This window comes from Phaethon aethereus (assembly GCF_964289735.1).
Source record: "Phaethon aethereus genome assembly, chromosome: 2".
Taxonomy (NCBI): Eukaryota; Metazoa; Chordata; class Aves; order Phaethontiformes; family Phaethontidae; genus Phaethon; species Phaethon aethereus.
Window position 1 is genome coordinate 171,281,276 of NC_138582.1, and position 22,187 is coordinate 171,303,462.

At 45.3% G+C, this 22,187-nt stretch overlaps 1 protein-coding gene across 1 annotated transcript in view; it reads right to left on the reverse strand.

Annotated features, from left to right (window-relative positions):
- Window positions 1-22,187, reverse strand: part of MAP4 (microtubule associated protein 4) — a gene marked incomplete at its 3' end in the record, with an annotated part of 113,465 nt that overhangs the window by 15,934 nt on the left and 75,344 nt on the right. The window contains exons 11-13 of the mRNA XM_081996535.1: window positions 4,760-4,860; window positions 3,626-3,838; window positions 1,993-2,170 (exon numbers count right to left, since the gene is read on the reverse strand). Coding sequence (XP_081852661.1) covers window positions 1,993-2,170; window positions 3,626-3,838; window positions 4,760-4,860 — 492 coding nt within the window. The remainder of the gene's footprint in view (window positions 1-1,992; window positions 2,171-3,625; window positions 3,839-4,759; window positions 4,861-22,187) is intronic.

A 22,187-nucleotide genomic window follows, 5' to 3' on the forward strand; every position in this document is an offset into this window, starting at 1 on the left:
CAAAAAACCAGGCACCCCATAACCTATGGCTCTCATTTAGCAGAGAGAGTGACTGACACTTAATACCTGAAAAAGCGAAACCATGTAATTTCAAAACAAGTCACTATACACACATTCTTGAACAGCGAGAATGACCAAACACTTGAGCAAACCACAAGGAAGCGAGTGTCTATCTTTTGACACGTGAAAAGCAAGAGCAGATGTCCTTCCGAAATACCATCTTTAGCCAAAAAGTTATTACCTGGCTCAACGCTACGTAATGAGAAACTAAACTGTGATCAGAAGAGATCCAGGTCTCCACCACCTACATCTATGCATCTGGCATCACCGTGCTCCACCTGAGCCGAACTGTTCGTGCTTGGCTCGCTGCCATTCCCCGCCAGGCCCCACAACACTGTTCATCCTCTGTCACACCCTTGCTCTCTCCTCTTCCAAAACAGGACTCTTTCCTTTTACCATTCACCACGACTCTGTGCATTTCCAGATCCAGACAAACCAGCTTTCACTCCTGATGGAGCTTCTCCAGCTGACCTCATCTCTCCCTCGCCCACCCAGCTCTCACTGTACTTTGGCAATGTCCCACCACCCTCGCCGGTGCGGAAGCCTCTTCCTCTGTACATCTTGCCACTTGGAACAGCCTTCCTGCATCTCTGCATCATTGACTCCATCTCTTTTCAAATGTCATCATAAAACGCTTCTTTGTTTGTGTCTCAAATTTGGAAGGAGAAATTAACTGAACTCATTAAAACGTATTAAGCATTCTGGGCTACAGTTTGCATAAAAGACCACACAAAATGAAGTTTACAAGGATGTCCACAGGACCAGTTAAGATACGTGGCTCTTGGAAAGTGCAACCCTTCCTCTATGCTTGATTAATTATATTTTCCCCTAGAGCATAAAGTATGCAATGTATATCTAGCCTAATATATTTCAACATGGTTAAAACATTACTGCTCTTTTGGGAAGGGCGGGTTATGAGTTCATGCTTTGGGACTCATAGAACAAAGCAACCCATACGTATTATTAGTTTTACATGTTTATTGGCAAATTCTGCCCATGAGGTCTAGTCATTTGAAAAGACTTGAGAACATTTAACTGTTTTTTTATTTGATGTTAAATCTCTCAAGCTCCATTAAAAGGAGTGAAAACAGTGTTTTTAAGATGCTAATATGCTGCTAGTGTTTCATGCTGACTGTGTTAAACTCATGGGAAGTTGCCTCTTTGGCAACAGTAGGAGTGGGATAGAGTTTTCTGATAAAGCTGATGTGATTTCAGCTCCAAATTCTTCCTGCGTTAGTAAAAACCCTCCACTTCTGTTCCACCTTTTTTGTTTTTCAGATGCTCTAGTTTGAGCGCTTCAAGTCCTGTTCTGGAGATTTGCTTTTCCCAAGTTTTAAATTGGTCTTAGTGTTTATTCTAACGATTACTATGGCAAAATACAGCGGTGACGGCATCCTTTTTCTTAAATCAAGCATCTTCAGTAACTGTGCTAACCCTGAATCACACAGAGCTGATCCAAGTTGGCCTTGAAGGTCACTCAGAATTGTTTTTGGAAGAGGAAGCCCTGGAGAGAAAAAAAAAAGTCTGACCTACGGTCTCTGTGCCTTGGCACAGGTTCTTGTCTTGCGTTGTATTAAAGGAGTTGAGATGTCAGCTATCACTAAGTCAGGAGTTGACTTGAAGCTGACAGGCAGGCCAGTTTACACCTCCCAGAATTACTGGTTAACAGCAGCTGCGGCTTCTAAGCAACCACCTTTCAAAGGTTTTTTTTTTCTTTTGAACCTGGAGATCGCAAGTTTGTTTACTAGGAGACTAATTTTAATAAACCGATGAGATCGCAGGATGACCTAAACACCGGAAAAAAAAAGGGGTCAGCAGTACTGGAACACGTGAGAGAGAGATATCTTACTGTGAACCAACGGTGTATTCGAACAGAAACTTGCAGCTGGATAGGAGGAGAGATCTCCTGAAGAAAAACAAGAGAGTACTTACATGTTGGCCTCTTCGGTGGAGAAGTAGCAGTATTTTTCACACCAGCGGCTGCAGTGACTGGCGATGCCGCCGTTGTCCTGGGACTAGCAGTGGTGGTCCTGGCGGTAGTTCTAGGAGTGGCAGATGATGGAGGCTTTGAAAGTGAGGTCCGCTTATCTGTGGTCTTCGCATCTGCAACCTGAAAATGCACAGGCTACGTTAAAGCCGGTATTTCACCGACAGCCCCCTCAAAGCGTTTGCCAACAGACAGGCTGAACTTGTTTAAATTCTTCAACACATAAGCTAGGCACCGCTGAAACATGATAGTTATATCTTTAACCTTCTGCATTAAGGCATGCAGAAGCGACTGACTATATTCAGTGCAGGACACAGAGCACAGACCCTGCTGAGTACCAGAATTCGTTCAGATCTGTTTACAAATGTGAACGACGTTTTGATTTCTGAACAAGATGGAAATCACCAGTCCACTAGCAATACTTCCGGGAGAGATTTCACCCCTTCAGGAGCAGAAATGCTTCCTAAGCTAAGAAGGCATTTATTAAAACACTGTGAAGATACGAATTAGGTGTCTGTGGTTCGTTCCTCTCTTGGAGGACTATTTCATGTCTGTCCCTGGTAAATCACTTGTTTGTAAACTGACTGATCTCTTAAGCGTTAAAATACTGAGTTAATGCATGGAAACAAATGAGATGAGATTTTGATTTCATCAAAAGGGGATTCAGAATCCTGCAAAACTTAAAACTGAAGACAGTGGTTCACAGAAAAAAAAGTACAGATTTACGTCTGTGCTTTCATACTCCGTTATTTTTGTTCAGTTAGTTTTAAAAGACACTCAAATGCAGTTATTTAAGCTTAAATGTATAGTAGATTTGCTAGCATTTAAACATCAACAGAAAGCTTCTGGAATAGATTTTAACATTCCCTTTCAAATCTGAATTCTTCTACTATATCTTATCACAAGTTAACGTAGGAAAGATTCAAGGGACGCTTCCAGTTCTTAACATTACATGTGGATGCCCTACCTCAACTTTACAATGCAACGCTAAGAACTGTCCCCAAATCTTCTCTTACTGGAGAATTAGAGATCTCCAATACTTCCCAAGCACGTAAGTGTTTTACCAGTTATCTTTGTACCGTTTTTATAACGGCCAGACATAATGAAGAGACAATCAGTGGGAAATACTGAACTGTTCAAACTGAGTTTTTTCCCCTCAATATTGGTGTCGGAGCTCTCCGTTCAGTTTTCCATGCTCTCGTCTGGATTTAAGAGTTATCCTATGTTTGTAGTGTATCTATATTTAAAAAACCCTCCTACTTTAGTAACGGAAAGAAATAAAGAATTATCTTGTGTGCTTCATGACAGTCCAGAGGGAAAATCGCAATAATACAGGCAAGTTCCATTTTCTCCTCTGCGAGGACACAATTAAACGCTTGGGATCTGAAGCCGTAAGTGGGTTAATGGAAGCTGATACCAACAACTGTGCAGCTCCCATAGCACAGCGAGTCACGCTCCTGATCTCACCCTCCCAGGATTAGCGCTAGGATTACGTTTTGACTCTCGGGTAAGGCAGCTGGTAAGTTAACGTGTAAATAAGTTACTGGAGCTCCCAGACACAAGCAAATTGTTTCTTACCTTTGGTTTAGTCTCTTTTGGAGTTAAGGTGGAGGGACGTGTAGTGCTGGTGGCTGGGCGTTTAGTAGTAGTGGCTGAAGTAGGACCTGCAGTGGGGCTCGTGGGTTTTTTGTTTGGGCCAGGCGTGGCAGCGGCTGGCCGCCTGGGGCTGGTAGCGGACAGGGGCCTGGCTTTCGCTGCTGCAGGCTTTGTAGATGATGTGGATGCGGCAGGCTTTATGTTTTTTCAAAAAGCAAAATCCAGTATAAAACAAACAAAAAAAAAACCAACAAAAAATAGCGCATTGTAAACCAAAACACTGAGCTGCAAGAACATAAAAGTGATATTTTAAATGAAACAACAAAAAAATTAGCTTTCTGTTTTCTGAGCATAACAAAAGACCAAAATGAAGCAGCCGAAGCGGGCCGCCTTCGCAGCCCGGTGGAGCTTTGCCATTCAATTCACAGCGAGCAGCATTTATTCCAGCGACATCTAAAGCAACAGGAGGAATTGCTGGCAAAGCTGGGATCAGTAACGGGGTGTTCCTGGCATCCAGTCCTGCGTGCGGTACACAGGACTCTGCGTTCCAACCACATGCGCACAACGGATTGCAAGCTCTAAACCCTCATCTGAGCCGCTCAGGCGGTCACACGTCCGCTGCCTTCAAGGGGACCGAGAACCCCTTGCCCTTACCGCTGCTCTGAGAATTTGGGTTTGGGTTTTGCTGAATGCCGCATGCTTCTGAAAGCGGGTCTCGCTCATATTTCATAAACAGCCCTAAAATAAGAGGGTATCAGATCCTGAGCAAAATCTCTGCTAACTGTAATGCAAATAAATGCATTGTAAACAACTAGGAGAGCATCAGTGTAGCAGAAGCGTTACCGTGCGTGTTTACTACTTCCACACCACCGATACCAACCAGGGAACGAATTCAAATAAAGTTTGCCACGAATTTATTAAACCCACTTTCAGTCACGCTGCTACAGGCCGAGTTGTTTGTTTGCAACTTCATAACCGAGTGTCTTTGCTCCAGTAAAACGGTCCACAAATGGCAGCTCAGAAAACAGAACTTGTGTTGCCACGGCTTAAGAAGCAGAAGAGCCGGCAAATTAAAAACGACAGAAGCGAAGACGCCGATCGTGAAACGAGGCCTACCTTTGTCTTCTTCTCGGGGCTGGGAGGAAGCTCTTTGTTGGGAGGTGCTGTGATATCGTTCCCTGTCACAGCTTCAACTGGTTTGGTCTCTTCTGGTTTTGCTGGGGTAAAAAAAAAAAAAAAAAGGGGGGGGGGGGAAGTCATCTTAAGTTTGAGGTTTGGGGTTTTTTTTTAACACATATAATTGTTTTTAGTTTACTATTATTCAACACAGTAGCAGGAGGAGACAGAACTGAGACAGTTACAGGTTGGTTATTCCTGGAAAATTTCTCCCAAACCAGAATACCTACAGGGAGAAAGATTTTCTCTGTAACAGGGCGGGTTCACCCAGACGCCATTAGCATCCAATTTCTCATTATTCCGTCAGTGGGAAAGGACAGGCAGCCGCTGAAGGAGACCCCTGGTTTAACTGAAATAGCAAACCTTCCCATCTTCCACGTTGTTAAAACAAAGGCTTGGAACGTTCCTGGTGCCGTTCTGACCCCTTCCCGGTTTTACACTAGGACTTGCTGAAGGAGGGCGCTGGTTTCACGCTATCCCTGTCGCTACGGCTCCCTGCTCTCGACCTCCCTTCCGCCCGCACCCGTGCGCCGCGGCTCGCCGCGAGCGGGAGCCGGGCTGCCAACGGGAAAGGTCGCACCGGAAAGCGGAAACACGGACGTCTCGTTTTGACGCGCGTGGATCATACGGACCCCGGCCAGCGCGGGAACCGCCGTGTCACGCTGCCGTACGCGGCGTTTCACAGCGCGACGCTTGGGTTCAGCTACACGGGTCGCCGGCGTTTCGCTGTGATCGTTCGGATTTGTCGCCGCCACCGCGAGGGACGGCGGACACGCGCTCTTCCCTCGCAGCAGCGCAGCAGCCACAACCCCTGCGTCGCCTTTCAAGAGCCGGTCTCTAAGGCACGGCCCAGCCGCCCGCAGCACTACTGCCCTCCGAAGCAAGCAATAGAGCAAAACAGGGCTGCGGTAGCAGCTTCACCAAATTTCCTCCCCAAATCTTACAAACCCTGCGGCGGGGCTGCCACGCTGCTTCGCGCCGCGAGACGCACCAGAGGCACCTTCCCCGTCAACAGCCTCTAAGCCCCCAGTTCTCAGCGGCATCGCTGTACAACCGCGCTGCTGTGAGCCACCTTCCACCGCAATTGCTGTGCCATTTGAATTCTGTGAAGGACACGGTGCAAACCGCCCATCACAAATGTATGCAATTCCCTCTGTCATCGGGATTAAAATAAAGCCTATCTGTGCTGGACGTTTCTTCTTATAACAACGCAACGGCTTGTAGTGCTGCGGCGCATGCTAAGGACCCCCAGAAAATAGCGTAACAACTCCAGCAGTATAATGGTTGTTTTCCATGTCTTCTGAAAATTACTATTTCTGTTGACGTTTTCTGGCTTCTCAGTCTCAAAGGACAGTTCACTTCTGGTGCAAACGCCACTGTTGAAACAAGCAGAATAAACTTGTGCCTTCCGCCTGCCCCGGTGATGCTCAACAGCAGGATGGTTTTGTTGTTGATACTTATTTTTCCGGACTCCAGGACAAGTTTAGCAGCTTTTTTTTTCCTTGCATTGCATTAGCCTCTTCCTAGCCATTTAGTTTCCCAATAATAGGAAATGTTTTGCAGCACTGGGTTTAGCATCCTAGGCATACAAAAAAAGACTTGTGAAGAAAAACCAACACCAAAATGTACAAGCTGGACCCTGTTTTTAATGCAAAATTCTTAAGAATCATTCACGTTCACCTAGAAAGCCCATTTTTCAGTAGCCAATCTGTATTGGCTTCTCTATACTAGTTTTCTCCACTGCGTTTCAATAAACTTTTATATACTCCCTCATTTAATTTGTCGGTTTTATCTACAGCACTACCAGAAAAAGCAATTGCTGTCGAGGGCTCCCGTTTCTGAGTAGCAACCTTCTCTCCAGTCACTGCTCTCGGCTCCCGGGGCCGCACGCCTGGGCATGGCTTTATTTTGAATCCTACCAGTCTCAGATCTCTCTGACATCAGGGAGAGATCAGAATCTTCCCACCCGTTGGCAGTTGCCCTTCGTGTACTGCCCGTCGTTATTATTTCAGCTAATTCAGCAGCCACATTAAACCTCTTGCTCGATGACGGTATCACAGCATCCACGCAGCAACTTGAATTCGTCTGCTCAGGGAGCCTAATGGGGCTCCTCAAAAAACCTCGACGTCCAAAGTTTCAGGATTTAAACTCCAGCAGCTTCCATGCTTCTGAACTAAACAACAATATGAATTTCATGCTACGTAATTAAATATGAGCAGTAGCTCAGGAAATTTGGAGTGAATAATTCCAACACACAAAATTACCAGAGCGTACATTAAGGTTGTACAAAACTAACAGCTTTTTTTCTTTTTTTAAATGTAAACCAGCAATGTAGCATCACCAAGCCGACGGAGCTACACTGCAGGATAGCGCACATACAGCTTAAGCAACTTGCATCTACAAATAATAACGATAATGATAAACCCAGGAAAGCAGGGGCACGGGACCATAATCCAGGTTCCATCTCTCGTGGCCTCCGACACAGCGGGTACACAACCCCAAGGGATTACAGAAGGATCCCTTTTGTTTTGCGCTGCCTCAGTTTGTGTCACAACCCTTTGCTTTCATTCATCGTTCAATTATGAGGGCACCCTCCGCCGTACAGAGAACTGCCTGGGAAGATTTCCTAGTTACAGGGAATGTTAGGAAAAGCTGCCAAATGTTAATCAAATTTGTTCATTAGTCTGCAAGAATTACTTAAGAAACTTTTCGGCTTGCTTGTTCCCCCAAGCACGGTGATAAACCTCTGAAAGAGGCGTCAAAGACTTTTTGTTGGAGCTCGAGCAGGGGTTGCCGCTCTCCTCCTTCCACCGCAGCTCCTGCTCCTCGCGCTGTTTGCTGACGGAGAAAATTCAGCTCAGCTGAGTCAGCACCCAGAACTGAATTACTCCTGGGGGAAAGGGAGCTTGAAGGAGAGAGGGAAGGACGTTCCACTCTGGCGTCTTCCACCGATAACCTCAAAGGCGTAACAACCCTGCGATCAGGGGTACTTTCTCCCTCTGCTACTCGCTGCAACGGCAAGCTGCGTCGTGCTGGTTTGTACATCCGTCCTCATCCCCAGCTCCCCAGCTCACCATTTCTTACTCACTAACTCTCTTTTTAACAGCGGAAATCAAAACTTTTTATGCGGGTCAGTTCCCAGTATTGCAGGGCACCACCACTTCGCAGCGTCTAGGAGCGACACGGGAAGAGACATTCACGCCGAGGCGCACCACAGAAAACAAATGACTCCACAGTAACAACTAAACCCACAAGCTCCAGAATTTTGTCTGAGGTTTTGCAGACATCAGTTACGAAGGGGCAAGCTTGATAAGCCGTGCTTATGTCTCCGTCAACAGCGATACCAAGCGTCCTTCAGACACGTCCCAGCCAGCGGAAGGAGGGGCGGTCGGGATTCCTGCCGTGCGCTGTGGAGGAGGGATGCCGCGGGGTGGCCCGCCGCTTCTCACGTGGACACCGCGCTTCAGCTACTTCAAGTTCATAGTGCCTATCTGCCTCTAGCTGATTTTAGACAAAACAGGCCAGTTCCCAGAAAAATCTAACAACAACTACCCCGCATATCAAAGATAATCGCAATGTTTTCCTTGACGAGGTTTCGCTCTCATCTGCTGCAGGAGTTTGACACCGGTGGGTATCAGACAAGTGCCGTCTCATACAAACATCTGCTCAAGTTCAGCGACGTTATAATTCATTGAAAAACCCCCATCCTGTAGTTTGAACCCTCTTGCTAGCTGAAGCCTCATGTGACTCCTCATGCTGGCCATGACAAGTTGGCCATGACAAGTGGCCCATCTCCTAGTGCTCCCCAGGCTGCATCCACACCATCTCTTCAGCGTAGCACTGAAACTACATTTGGCAGAGGCACACGAAGGCCAACAAGTTCAAAAGCATGTTTTTAAAAAGAAATTTGTCACCAGAAGACAGGTATTGGCCATTACTGGATGAAGGACCCAGCAAACAAGACCACATGGTGTTCAGACAAAACTGAAGTCAGAGGGAACAAGACTCCTAACAAATGAGCAGCGGTGATTTTTCAGAATAAACAGTCAAAATGAGATGATCTGCACCAAAACTGACACTCAAAAAAACTGTAAGCTCCTTGCTATAAAAGGAGACAATACTCTTACTATAGATCTTAAAAATTATGGACATTATGGATAACATAACTCATATGTTTGTCTCTTATTAGCAGGGTGAGACATAAAAAAAAAAAACATCAATAAGGAAATTTCTAATTCTGCCTCCAACAGCCAAGTTTAAATACTGTGACGCAGAAGCGGAGGCATGTGGGGGCCATCCATGCAGCCGTGGAGGCACCATCTCCTGAAAGGCAATTCATCCTCATTTCTAGGTATTAGCAGCCACTCGTAACAAGTTATTGACCTTGGTGTCAGAGGAGACTCTTAACATATTGTACCCTTAACCTCTTACTTCTGTACATGCCGCCATTCTCTCGGTGGTTACTAGCAGCAGATGAGTTACTATCAGAAATGTAATGCGTTATAAAGCAAATGGAGTAGATGATGCAGTGGTTTTAAAAATTGTATCTTTTTTCCCCCAAAAAGAAGAGACTGTAGAACAGCTACCTTATCAACCGTATGAAAGACCAAAGCTGTCCTCCAAGTCTCAACACAGACTGGCTATTATTTCTTTAAAAAAAAAACCTTCCCTTTTTCAACAGTGAGTCTCTCTCCAAAGTTTCCTATACAGCACCGACACAACTCAAGAGAAAGCTTTCCAAGGAGCCTTCAAACATATCTTACAATTAGTCTTTCAAACCCAGCCCATTCCACCGCATCCACAGCAAACTGCCATCACTAAACCACAAGATTCTGATGGCAGTTTCTCCTCCGGTTATCTTTTCTCTAGGGAGACATTCTCTCATCAGAAGGAGGTCAGAACACAAGAGCATTTTTCCCTTCATATCACAAGGATGTACGGAACTTCCTTCCAAATGAATAATAGAAAAAAAAATTATGGCGATGGAGTTTGGTTGATTTTAAGCTCTGCTGTCTGAAAACCACGGGCATCTTTTTCAACATACTAAGGAACAAGATAAACCAAATTCAGTCTTTTGATGGAATTTTGCAGATGCTAAGGGGGGCTCTTCCTCAAAATCAGCAACAAGTAGGGGCAAAAGCTGCTGAAGTCTGTTTGAAAAGAAGAGCCGGGCAATAGGAAAGGACAGCAGAGGCGACGCTCACCGTCACGCTTCCGAATGAAGCGGCAGAGCAACGGGGTCAAGAAGGGTAGACATGAACTGCCACCCCACTCCGTAGAGCTGTACTAGGCTAATGAAAAAAGGACAACTGCAAACCCACGTGTTGAGAGTGAAGACAGAGCTTCATGACTTTCACCTTGAACTTGTTACTTGAAACACAATTATACCTGTTGCACAGGGTTACTGTGGGAATCCAGCAGTCTGCCCACATGGATATAACAAAGCAGTCAAGCAACACAGGATCACAGGGCAACGAAAGGTTGGACGGGACCTTGAGGTCACCAGTCCTACCCATCACTCAAAGCAGGCCCCAGTAGATCAGGTTGCTTAGAGCCATCGCCAGTGTACTTTCCAAATATAAGGAAAAACTTTAATGTGAGGGAGGCCATACACTGGAAGAAGCCCAGAGACTGCGAGATCTCCATCCTTGGAGACATTCAAGACCTGGAAGCGACACGCACGGCCATGGAGCAACCTGATCTACTTACACGTGGTTTTGAGTTGGGGCTTAAACCGCAGACCTCCAGAGCTCTGTTCCAGTCTAAGTGATTCTGTATTACAGCTACGTAGTGGAGGATGCCCACATTGTACGCAATTAATCATACGTGTTCCTGAAGCCAAGTCTGATTATGAATAACTATCTATAGTTTTTCCTAATCATAAGGAGAAAAAAACCGCCCCACTCTCCTCCAAAAAAAATTCTCTCTCTCACCATCTTGCGACTTGCAGTTTAGAGACGACCCACTTGTCCAACAGCTTTTTAGCCTATGTAATCGTTTAACATCAGAACAGCTGAACAACACAAGTTGGAAGGGATGTCTGGAGACCATTTAGCCCACTCCCTGACTCAAATTATATCAGATTGCTCAGGGGTTTTTCAGTCATATTCTGAGCATCTCCAAGGATGGAGATTCCACATCTTGGCGCTTCTCCTCCAATATTTGATTAGCCTCATGGTAACATAATATAATAAAATATCTCAATTTCACAAATTCCTGGCACAAGATGTTTTACAGCTCACAAGTCACTCTATCATTTGCTTTCATCTGCTGCTGCTATTTTCGCTTGATGACCCATATTCTTATACTGGCAAAGCTGAACAGTCTTCTCTTGTTCACAATTTTCACGTCATTCATGACTTTATAGACAGTAATCATAACCATCTCCCCCTCCAAGTCCCCTCTCTCTAATGCTAGAGAGTCTTAGTTTATTTGGCCATTCCTCATATGAGCTTTTCTAATACGATGCCTTTATTTATCATACTTCTAATTCTAATTCTATTACAATCTTTTTGAGGCAGAGGACAACACGCAGATTTACACATCGTATTCAGAACGCAAGTGCATAATGCATTTATAATTGATCTAATTTTTTTCTAGTGTGTTCTCTCTTCCTTCCTGCATTCCCAGAACTCCATTTGCTGAAGGAAAGCCACACAAAAGCATCCCTATGACATCTACGTCCTATTAAAACCCTTACAACGGTAGCATTATTGCTCCTCCTCTGCAAGTACAGAAACAAAACCATCAGGGTTACAGCTCGTGTGAGGTGACGCTGAGCTGGAAGCCAAGGGGAGAGCAAACACAGACCTTCAGTCTTTCAGATCCCCGCGCCATCGGTTTTGCTGCAACAGCTCTCTTGTGAAAGCTGTTACTGTGTGTGAAAAAAAACAGGCACTAAATCTGAAAAGCTTCACTGTTCATGTTTCCTTCCCTGAAGTAGTAAAATTAGGAAAAAGTACTTATAGAAACATATCTGTGAGTATCTTTTTAAAGTTAAACCATGTTCCTGCATTGTTTTATAATTCATGGAGCTCGGAATAAAAGCCTACGTGCATGTATTTCTCAGATATCACGTGGCAACTTATTCAAGAATAAGCATCACAAAAATCCATTCTCCACCTCAAAAGGAACAGGTGAAGACCCCAGTACCACATACCTTAGCCTCATCTTAACAGCAAATACTTCTATTTTCTGCTGCTGCAAAAAATCTATTTTCTGCTTTAAGCAAAAGCTGAAGTGAAGAGAAAGGATAACGGTAATTGTACACTGTGCATCTGGAAGATTCGTAAAGAATGTTATGTCTTGGTTTACTTTTTCTCCCTTTATTGACTAGTTAAATGAGCATTTCAGGGGGTACTTGAGACTGTATCACTTAAATCCTCTCATCTCCTACCTATCCCGCTTGGTAAGGTATTAGCTCCCGTTTTCTGGGGTCTGTATTTCACCTGCCTTGCTCCCAGTCACCGAGCCAGGCTGGATCATTTACGTGCTTCAAAATGGAAGGGGACTTGCAGCTGCATTCCAACGCGCTCGTGCGCGAGGCCGGGCGCTCATTTTCCAGATCCCCTGCAAGGGATATTCAGCAGGCTAAGCTGAACCAAAACATCAGTCAATGAAACAGCTCCATAATTCTCAGAGGGATTAGAGTCATCAACTGAAAATCCATTACGAGAAATAGATTAAGCAATAAGGCAATGACCATCTTTAGTGTCCCTCTTAAAACGTAAACAACCTTAGAAACAAAACCAGACCATGTTAAACACTCTCTTTGCCAGAAATGCTACAGAGAGGCACGAGCTCGCTCTTGTTCATCCATCGCCAGCCAGAAGGAGCTGCTTCACCATAAAAACCACCATCAAATAAAGCCTTTTTGTTCAAGGCTCGTAAGACAAAAGTATCTACAAATATAACAAATCTCAGTTTAAGCAGAAATACAACCCTTCTCTGCTTTCTCCTCTCCAGAAAAGGCTAAATAAAATGTCTCCTGCTTGGCCCAAATACAGACTAGCTGAGCGTTTTATCTGGCACCGAATGCAACTCGATCAACGTGTACATTTTTACTTGTTATCAAGAATTGAGGACTAAACCAGATATCCTCTCTGCCCGCATCTTGTAAACTCAGGTTGATTTGTTAAGACTATTTTTAACCCAGGAAGGGAAATCCTACATCAGAACTTGTTCTTCTAGAATAACCTAAGCTATTCGCCATGTTTGCCTAGCCTGGCATGAACTGAAACCAGACAGCTCTTTAGAATAATTTAACATGCTCTGTTTGACTGTAATACTGTGCTAAAAAATTTGATGCTGGATATAAAAAAGCTAACCAAATCATTAGCTTTCCATTGATAAAAGTGGAAGCACATTCATAAAACCAACAAAAAGCTCTACTTTCTGTCAATGCCCCTGACAAACCGAAGTGAGGGGAGATAAGCACACCTCCCAGTGAAACTAAGAATAGCAGCAAAACCACAACAGTAACTGAAGCAGGCTTAGAAGGGGTATCAAGTGGGGACCAGGGAAGGAACGCCACCTGAATTCATACTTCAGTCTGTCCCTAAGGCTGGTCTGAACGCTGATGAAGCCTCACAGCATCTCCAGGCGGCCACTCGGGCTTCGGCAGCGCTTGGGCCAGGGGCACCCGGGCTATTTTCAGTATCTGAAGGCATAAACCCGCTATTCCATACTGTTCACAATGCAAAATAATTACAGGCGTGATCCTGTCTCTGAACACTTAAGCACAAAGATAAAATATTGCCAATGATCCAGCTAGTCCAACATCAAATTTTGCCTATCATCCGATATCAACAACAAGCCACAGAGAAGCCGGTCTGAGGGTTCTTTCCAACCCTTGTATCAACTGGTATCACTGGCCTTGGGCTTGAAGCACAACATTTTATATACCTTTATACTATCTGGCATACATTGAAGACCTATCCGAAGAAATTCCCATTCTTTAAGTCCTGCCACACTCGTCACCTCAAGCTCGCAGCAGGAATTTCCAGGGCTGAGCAGAGCACGGCCGTAAGCAACATCCCTGCGCAAGACCGGCACGTGCTGCCCTCAGCCCACCGTCCGCTACGAGCGTCTCCTTGCTCTTCTCACCTCTCTCGCCAGAGAACGGGGAAGAGCAAAGCTCATGCATCCGCTGTAAACCACTGTTTTGAAGGTAGTCTCCCTCGAACGGCCAGTAGTTTTTGCTATTTTTGAGAAGGCACATCGAGTGTTACCCGACAGGGAACCCTGATTTATGGAGTGATTACAATACTTTCAGCATCAATTTTAAACTCAGTCCCTGAGAGATGCTAATATTTATTTTATCTTTAAGGCTGAACATGCATACACCAAGTAAGAATTTTCAGAGAACTACCAACAGCCTGTATCAGGCAGTTTATCACCGGTCTCCTCATTCTCCCTCCTTCCTGCAGCCCACAATCATTTCTTGCTTTTCTTTCTCAACAGAAGCATAATTTCATCCGGCACAGAACCTTGCTAGCAAGCCACCATCCACACCACTAACAGCGCTGGAACAAGCATCATTAGTTCATTACGAGGTAGCCGGGCTGCTATTTCCTATTCCCGTAATTAACGTTAATCTGTGTAAACCTGAGGCCGCCTAACTCAGCCAGGTTGGAAGTCTTGGATTCTGTATTTACCTAAACCACACAGCGTTCTGCTGCAAAAAAATCCTGCAGGAGATGCAGAAGTTACATTGCATTGCACAGCTTGCTTACAGATTTATAAAGAAATGTAAGTCAGAAAACCAAGACAATTTTTCTGATGCATACGCTGAGCTGCTGAGTATCGGAGGTGACAGTCCCAACCAAGCGTGGCCAAGCAGAGCCTGGAATTTCTGGTATTTCAGAGCAGAAAATATTTCAAGTTGGAGGAAATTCGAAGAAAATGAGAAAAGGCAGAAGGAGAAGGCAGTGGTGAATTACATCACTTATCTAAGTGATACCGTTGGAGGTGACATGAGGTACGTGCAATAAATCACACAACAGCTTACACACAACGTGAACATGAATCAAATCTGTTGTTCAGTGCAGGAAACAATGCGACCGCTTGTTTTGGTGAGAATCGGCAGCGATTACTGATGAAATAAGGGACGAGAACAAGTGGTCCGCTCTGGTCAGGACTAATCTGCAGCCAGGATCTCCTTGCTTAAAATACATGCCCTGGGTACGCGAGAGATTTGAAGGGGTATGCCTTTTTGACAATTTTTAGAATGAAATTAAATTAAATGTGCCATAATGCTAACATCCAACTATCTGCAAGAAAGAAAGATTTTAACAGAAGGAAAAATATATTTCTATCAGATAAAAGAGATATGTTGGCCATTTTGGACACGTTGCCTTGTGACTGGAAGGAGACGTGCAAGGTGAATGCCAAGACCGGAGCAGGGGAAGTTGATAAGGATATGAACGCGTAATTTAGCCGTGAATAAAATGCGAAGGACAGATTTAGAACCAGTTCCATACTTACAGCCAAGACTGCTTGCTTGGCTAAGTTATTTTTATTATAACTGTCTCTCTGCTTATTAACAGGGGAGAGGAAGCAAGAGCTCGTCATAGAAAGTTTGAAATAATTTCAGAAACATCCAAGGAATTTTTGTCTGCTTTCTTTTGCATTCCAAAAATTCTTTCTAAACTACACATATAAAATAAAAAAAACATTTTATTGCGTCAACTGCTACGTTCTCTTCCCGGAGAGAATAAATCCAGAGTTATTTCTTACCAATGCATTATACGCAACAGAACAAAAAGAACTTAACCAGCTGTTAATTTTGGAGAAGAGAGTAAAAAAGAAGTTACAACTCTATCATATTCTTGTCCAGGAAAGGCCATGAGCTGTCTGCTAACTCAGTTATTACTCTATCAGGTCACACTCAGATCTATAGTTATAAGGACAATAAACTAGCTTTTAAAATAAAGATTGTGAGAGCACAAAATTTTAAACCTAGATGCTTGAAAAAAGCTTGGTAATATGAATTAGCATCTGCAAAAAGCAACCCAACCAGAAGATTCTGCGCCTTCATATCGTTCAGTGACCTTTACATCACCGATGTTCAAACCCTCTGGGGAAAACATGTCAATCCACTTCAGATTATGTTTCAAATATTGGTCTGATTTGAAGATTCCACGTATCTGTGTTTTGAAACGGTTGCCTCTTCAGCGCAACGGAATTTACCAGCCTACCCAAACCTGGTTTCCTTGTGGTCCAAAGTAAGACCCTCCTTGCTAACTCGCCTCGTCGCAAATAAACTTTGGTTGCAGAGCGGACGTCAGCAAACCCCACCACCCCAGAAATTCTGTGACATGACAGGTGTGCACAAATACACTATTTTTTCTGTTCCACATTCCTTGCCAACATCACTTCTACCCATGTCACGCTTAAGTTGCCACGAAGCCTGATGACCCTTTTGTGTTTAAGTTCAGGCTCGGAAGGACCGACGTCTGCAATCGGTGACGCACTGCCACCAAAACTGACAGTACTTCATCTCACGACTGCCAGAGTTACTTAAAATCTGTGCACCAAGTAGACCGTGAGGAACAAGGTAACACCGAGATCACGGAAAGGGAGGAAGGTAAGCCATGTTGGCGCTTCAGAGCAGGCAGGTTTGTATCGCCAAAACCACGTTCTACAGATCTCCGACTATGAGTCTTGGAAATTGAAGCATCTTAGAGAAATTGTTGAAGCAAAACTTTCAACAGAATCATATTCTGTCTCTAGTAAAGGGATTGCTGACAGCTGGAAGACAGACAGACGATGAGAGCCTCGCACAGGCAGCCGGAGCCGACTGACTGACCATTGGGTGTCACTAACACACCGCAAAACCAGAGAAGGGGACTCTAATCTGGTGGTTATGGCAGCGCACCACCTCGCTGGGAGACTGCCTTTCCGCGCTCATTGCTGCGGAGAGCTCGGTTATCAACCCAAATTAAGCATTTTGGAGCTCTACCTACCCGGACAGCGCATCCCTCTACCCACCTGCACGTTACTCTCTCCCCTCTCACGCCAGGGCATTACGATGTCAAGTTTTATATTAACCTTCCGAAGGTTTAGCAAACCAGCTGGCTACAAAAGAAGTCATCGGACGTAAGAATTCTCACGCAAGTCTTTTGTCTTTATTCCCTGACACGTTTGCTTTCCTCTTCCCATGCAAAGCTCTTGTTAATGCGGGCGACAAAGCACACAGACCCTCCTCGCACCCAAGAGCCGGGAAAAAAAGCAGGTTTATTACTGGCCGCAGCTGGTAAGAGGGACAGAGATGTTGTTCCAGGAGGGAGAACAAAGATTAACTACTCTCACAGATTTTAAATCCGGGAAGACTGACCTCATACATCACAGCACCAGCGAAACAACACCACCACCAAATAAAACAAGCTGCTATTGACACTTAGCAATGGGAAAGGCTCCGCTGTAACCGCGGCTTTGGGAAGGAGGTTACCGAAAGTAGCGGGGAAATTTCTCCTTGAATTTCAGCACGGGAACAGTTAGGAAGAGCTTAACGAACATAAATCGTTCCACACATTTACTCTCGCTGGCCCCCTGAACCAGAAATACCACAAGGCGCTAAAAGCTTAGCAGAAAAGCACAATCCTCAGATCTTTTCCACACAGGTTGAAAGGTTTTAACTTTGGTAACGCCCTCACTCCAACAATACAGCTTGCAAATCAGAAGGGTACCTATGCTCACAAGAGGGAGTGGCAAGAGGGTACTGAAGAAAGACCGATTACCACTGTGGATACTTTAAATTAACAGATTTTAAAAGCTGTTAGTCAGGGTTAGGATCCCAGCAAGCAGTTCATGGCTGGTGCTGCAACAAATGCTGTGGAACCAGCCAGGCAATTTTTTAATTTATTTTTTACATTTTTCCTCCGCTTTCATCCATCCAAAAATACATCCTTTGTTCTATCTCCCGGAACCTGAACCGCATCGGTCTTTTCAGGTGTACCGAGCCGCCCACCCTCTGCCCGCAGCCTGACAAGTCAGTTAGCTGCTCCCGAGCTACCGCCTGCTCGCCCCCCAGGGAGGTGAAAATTAGGAACGTACCATCACGTGGTAGATCTCCTTGCTTGGGAGACGGAGAGCTCTGCACACCGCTGACCTCAATTTCTTTTCTTTCCAGCGGAGCAGTTTTGCCGGATTCCATCTCGGTGCATTTGCTTTTCGGAGAATCAAACCCAGCAGCTCTATCGGTGGCATTTCTCTTCTCCCTCTTCGCCGCCTCCTCCTCCCTCTCTTTGTCCTGGCTGCCGATCTCAGGGATTTGCTCCAGCTTGCTGTGATACGAGCCCGGGCCGCCCAGCTCTTTCTTGACCGAGCTGCTGCCGCCGTTGCGCTCCTCTCTCTTCTCGGCAGCCGGCTCCTCTGCCGGGAGGGACTGATGCTCCTTCACCACCAGGCTGGGCAGCCCCGCGCGGCTCTGCTCGGGACCCAAGCTGCAGACAGATGTTTGCTCTTCTGACACGGTCATTGACCTCTTCATCGGCGCGCCCGGCTTTCCGGCCGTGGGGCTCGAGCACTGGGTCAGCGTGCTGTTCGGAGAGAGCAGACCAGTAGCGACGTCTTCCCTAAGCACCGGTTCAGGGTATTTATCAGCCAGGTTAAGGGTGAGGGGCACCGACAAGTGCGAGCACTCTGACATTGCGCGCCTCATCGCCTTCCTTTGGTGGGCAGCCCTGTTCAGAAAACTGCCGTCATCTGCACAGCTCAGCTTGTCTTCCATCTCCTCCTCCATTTCGCTGGCATTACTGAAGTAACTACTTTTGGAGTCGTCTTGTGCGAGCTCGACGGTGGTAGTTGGAGGTTCTGGCTTAGATGCCATTGAGGAAGAAGAAAATCCACTCTGCACATAGTTGTCATTAACCACCCCAGTTACACAATAGCTGGGGGCTCCATCTTTTTTCACGGTTGCTTCTTTAGACCCCGAATCGTTAGGCAGGATAGGGTGGAAATTTGGATTCCAGACACTGATCTCCTGTTCCTTTATGTATTTGCTGGGCTCGCTCTCCGACACAGACAGACTGGGCAGGTTCGGGTCTGGCTGGCATTTGGTCTCCATTCCAGCCTTACCGGCTGCCTTCTCCTGATCGGTGATGGCTTCATTTTTACCCAGCCCGGGACCAGGTTTTTCAGCTCCTGCCTGTCCCACAAGAAAATCTGTAGTTTTAGGGTTTGCAAAGTTCCCTTCTGCGGAAGGAAACGTTTCAGAAATCAGAGACCAGCTCTCAAGGTGACCTGCAGCTGCCTGGTATTTTTTGCCTTGCACCTCAATTTCTCTTTTGTCTTTCTGAGCTATTTTTAGCTCTTTGTCTAGTTTGCCTTCAAAGAAGCAGAGCTTGTCCTCATCCGTGAAACCAGCATTCTTAAGCCCATCCTTAATCGGTCCCCCCGAGTTTACATTCAAGCCAATCTCATTAAGCTTCCCCTCAGTCCTCTGCCATTCGAATTCAGTTTTGCCGAAGTCTTTCGGGGACTCCATGCAGCGGAAGGCTTCCGAGAAGCTCTCCGCGTTCTTGCTTTTGCACAGCTGACTGTATTCGGAGAGCGATGCGGGCTGCTTGTTCGAGAGAGACATCTCCGGTCGCTTCGCTCGCTCCCGCGGCTGTAACACCACCTCCGCGCCAGCCGAGCTCGCAGGCTGCCGGCGCCGGTGACGACACACCATGCCCCTGTATTCATGACAAAACTCCTTCCTCCCCACCCCCTGCCTGCCGCACGCCTTCGTTCACGGATTCAGCCGCCAGTTCAAAGGAAAACGTCGGGTTTTACCCTTTTGTAAAAATCAAGAGGAATACATTGCTGGGACAGAAATACCCACCTCTGGCTAGACGCTAGCGGAGGTGTAATCATCTCGGTGAAATGATTCTTCTGTGAGCAGCATTTCTTGGTTTGTTACTTATTGTGAGAAAGATTGCTATCTCCTTTTTCTCTGTCAAACCCTATCGTGATCACTGCATTTGTAAGTATTAATTCCTGCTGATGAACCACTCTTAAGGATACTTAGGAAGCAAGGTCAGCAATTTATCTCCCCTTAAACCAAACACCCCCCCCCCAGCCCAACCACAAACACCGCAGCACAGAATGACCCCTTTCAGCACAAGGGCTTTGTTTTCAGTGAATTTTAATATATTCTTCTGAGCCGACAGCGATCACAAGCGTCGCTGTAACGAGGATTTCACAAGTCACAAACCATATCGCCCCTATAATCAAGTGGACAAAGCTGGAAAGGATGAAATGGGACAGGTTAGGAGAGGTTTTGTAGTCTTAAATACTGTAAACTTGATTTTTAAATATTTTTTTTTTTAACGTGAACATATCTTACAGTATTTTTGAGCTGCCTTTTTTCTATTGCACTCAATTCACACCTCGCATTTCACGTTTTGTGTTATCTATTCAAAACCAGCCTCGACACGTCCTAAGCGCGCTGCTCGGCCACCACATCCCGCGTCCTTGACAAGGCCCTTCTAACTGCAGTTCTTGATTTGCACGCTGTTTCGCCGGCTGAACCGGGAGCCCACCCAAGAGCTCCGAGGACGGCTTCCCGTCACCCGGCCAGGGGTGTCCGGGCTGCTGCCGCTGCGGTAGCACCACGCTGCAGAGCTGTCTTTTTTCTCTTAATTGCCTGGTACAGATTAATCCTTGACAAAGGCAAGTTTTCTTCGTTGAACCGGGGTTGCAATATTTTACAGCCATTGACCATTACAGACATCAATATACTCCAGCCCAGGAGAAAATTTTGTCCTTGTAGCCGATGCAGTTAAAGGACTCCCTGCTACAGTTTAACTGAGCATAAATGTATTTTTACACCCAGAGACTGCAAGCTACACTACGCCCCCTGAATTTAACCTGCTGCTGAGAAATGCTACAATCCACACATTTATCTACTTGTGTTTAAGCTCTGGATTTAAGACACTGCTATATTTAAAAACAATGACTAAGGAACTGTAAGTTATATGAATTTTTCATGACACTCTCTCATTAACCAGAATAGTTCCACCCACAAGCTTTACTTCTCAAAAGGCCTCAACAATTTTTCCCGTACTTTAAAATATTCATAGGTGTCTTGCTAGTGGAAAATGGGACCTTAGCTCAAGGCTTGCACTCTCTCTCATAACTGATGTAGGACTAATGTCTGCAAGCACTTGCTTACTCCAAAAATATTTTGTCTGCTCCCCGAAACAGCAGACCTTGAAGCCATCTAATCCAACGTAATTATTGTCATTCCTCTATCTCTCAGTCGATTCCAAACCAAGATTTTTGTAGCAAATCTCAATTCGTTAGATGACTTAATGCACTTCACCAGGAGCAAGGGCAAGTTGGTAAAGCTACATGAAACCACCTAGTAGGTTTTTATTTTATTTTACTTTTTTTTTTAAGCCAACAGCTACCACTTATAATAGACAGAGGAGAAAACCCACGCTGATTCAGGGGCTGGTACTTCAGCCCAGTATCACAGAAGAGATTTGCATTACTGGAAAGAAAAGCCTGACGCAATGTCAACACCCAGCCAGTAACAACCACCATTGTTACTTTATTTAGTTTTTTTTTTCTGAACGTAGGAAATGAACCATATTCAATACCTGGGCTACTCAGAATGCCTAGCTATGAAAATAATCCCTAAAGTAATCTAATATTTAATCTCTCAGGACATTAATGAAGGTAATGTGGAGCTCATACACTGAGAGCTTTTCAACAGCTTCATCCTGCCTATAGCATGTTCCTTCCAGACACCCATTCTCAGTTCCAGTGCCCTAGCCTCTACCTTCTAGCAAACCCATTTTTTTTTCTTTAAATTTATTAATGCCCTGCTTCTGAAGCTACACCACAGTTGTTGTGCTAAGCTTTGAGGAAGACAAGAAATCACCAACACTCACAACACAAAACCAGCAGTCCTGACACTAGAGCTTTGGTCCCAGTTCTTCCTTTAGAGTCTGACAAAGCTCAGATTTTCTAAAGAATTATAAGAGAAGCAGTACTAGTCAATGAAAGATATGCAGGAAAGGGTGGGAGGATGCTCAGGAATCAAGAGGACTTGGACAGATTTTGAAAAACAACTCAGATGAGAAAGGGCCCATGCTAAAGAGGAGTTGGGTTAGATGGGTAAAAGTTAGAGATTTCCTCAAAGGAAGCCCATCCACTGCTTTTACCCTTAGTTCAACTTTGAGGATGAATTCATTCTCTTCAAGTATCAAATCTGGGGTTTCACGATCCTTTTGGTTCTCCACCATCTTTCTTTTCAAGCATGTGTCAGATAATGGCAGTGAAAGAGTTATAAGCTCTTGCAAGTCAGACCCTGGTCCAGCTTCTGGACATCGAGATTTGCCCACTGCCTGGAGCTTCTGAGGCAGCAGCCTGTTTC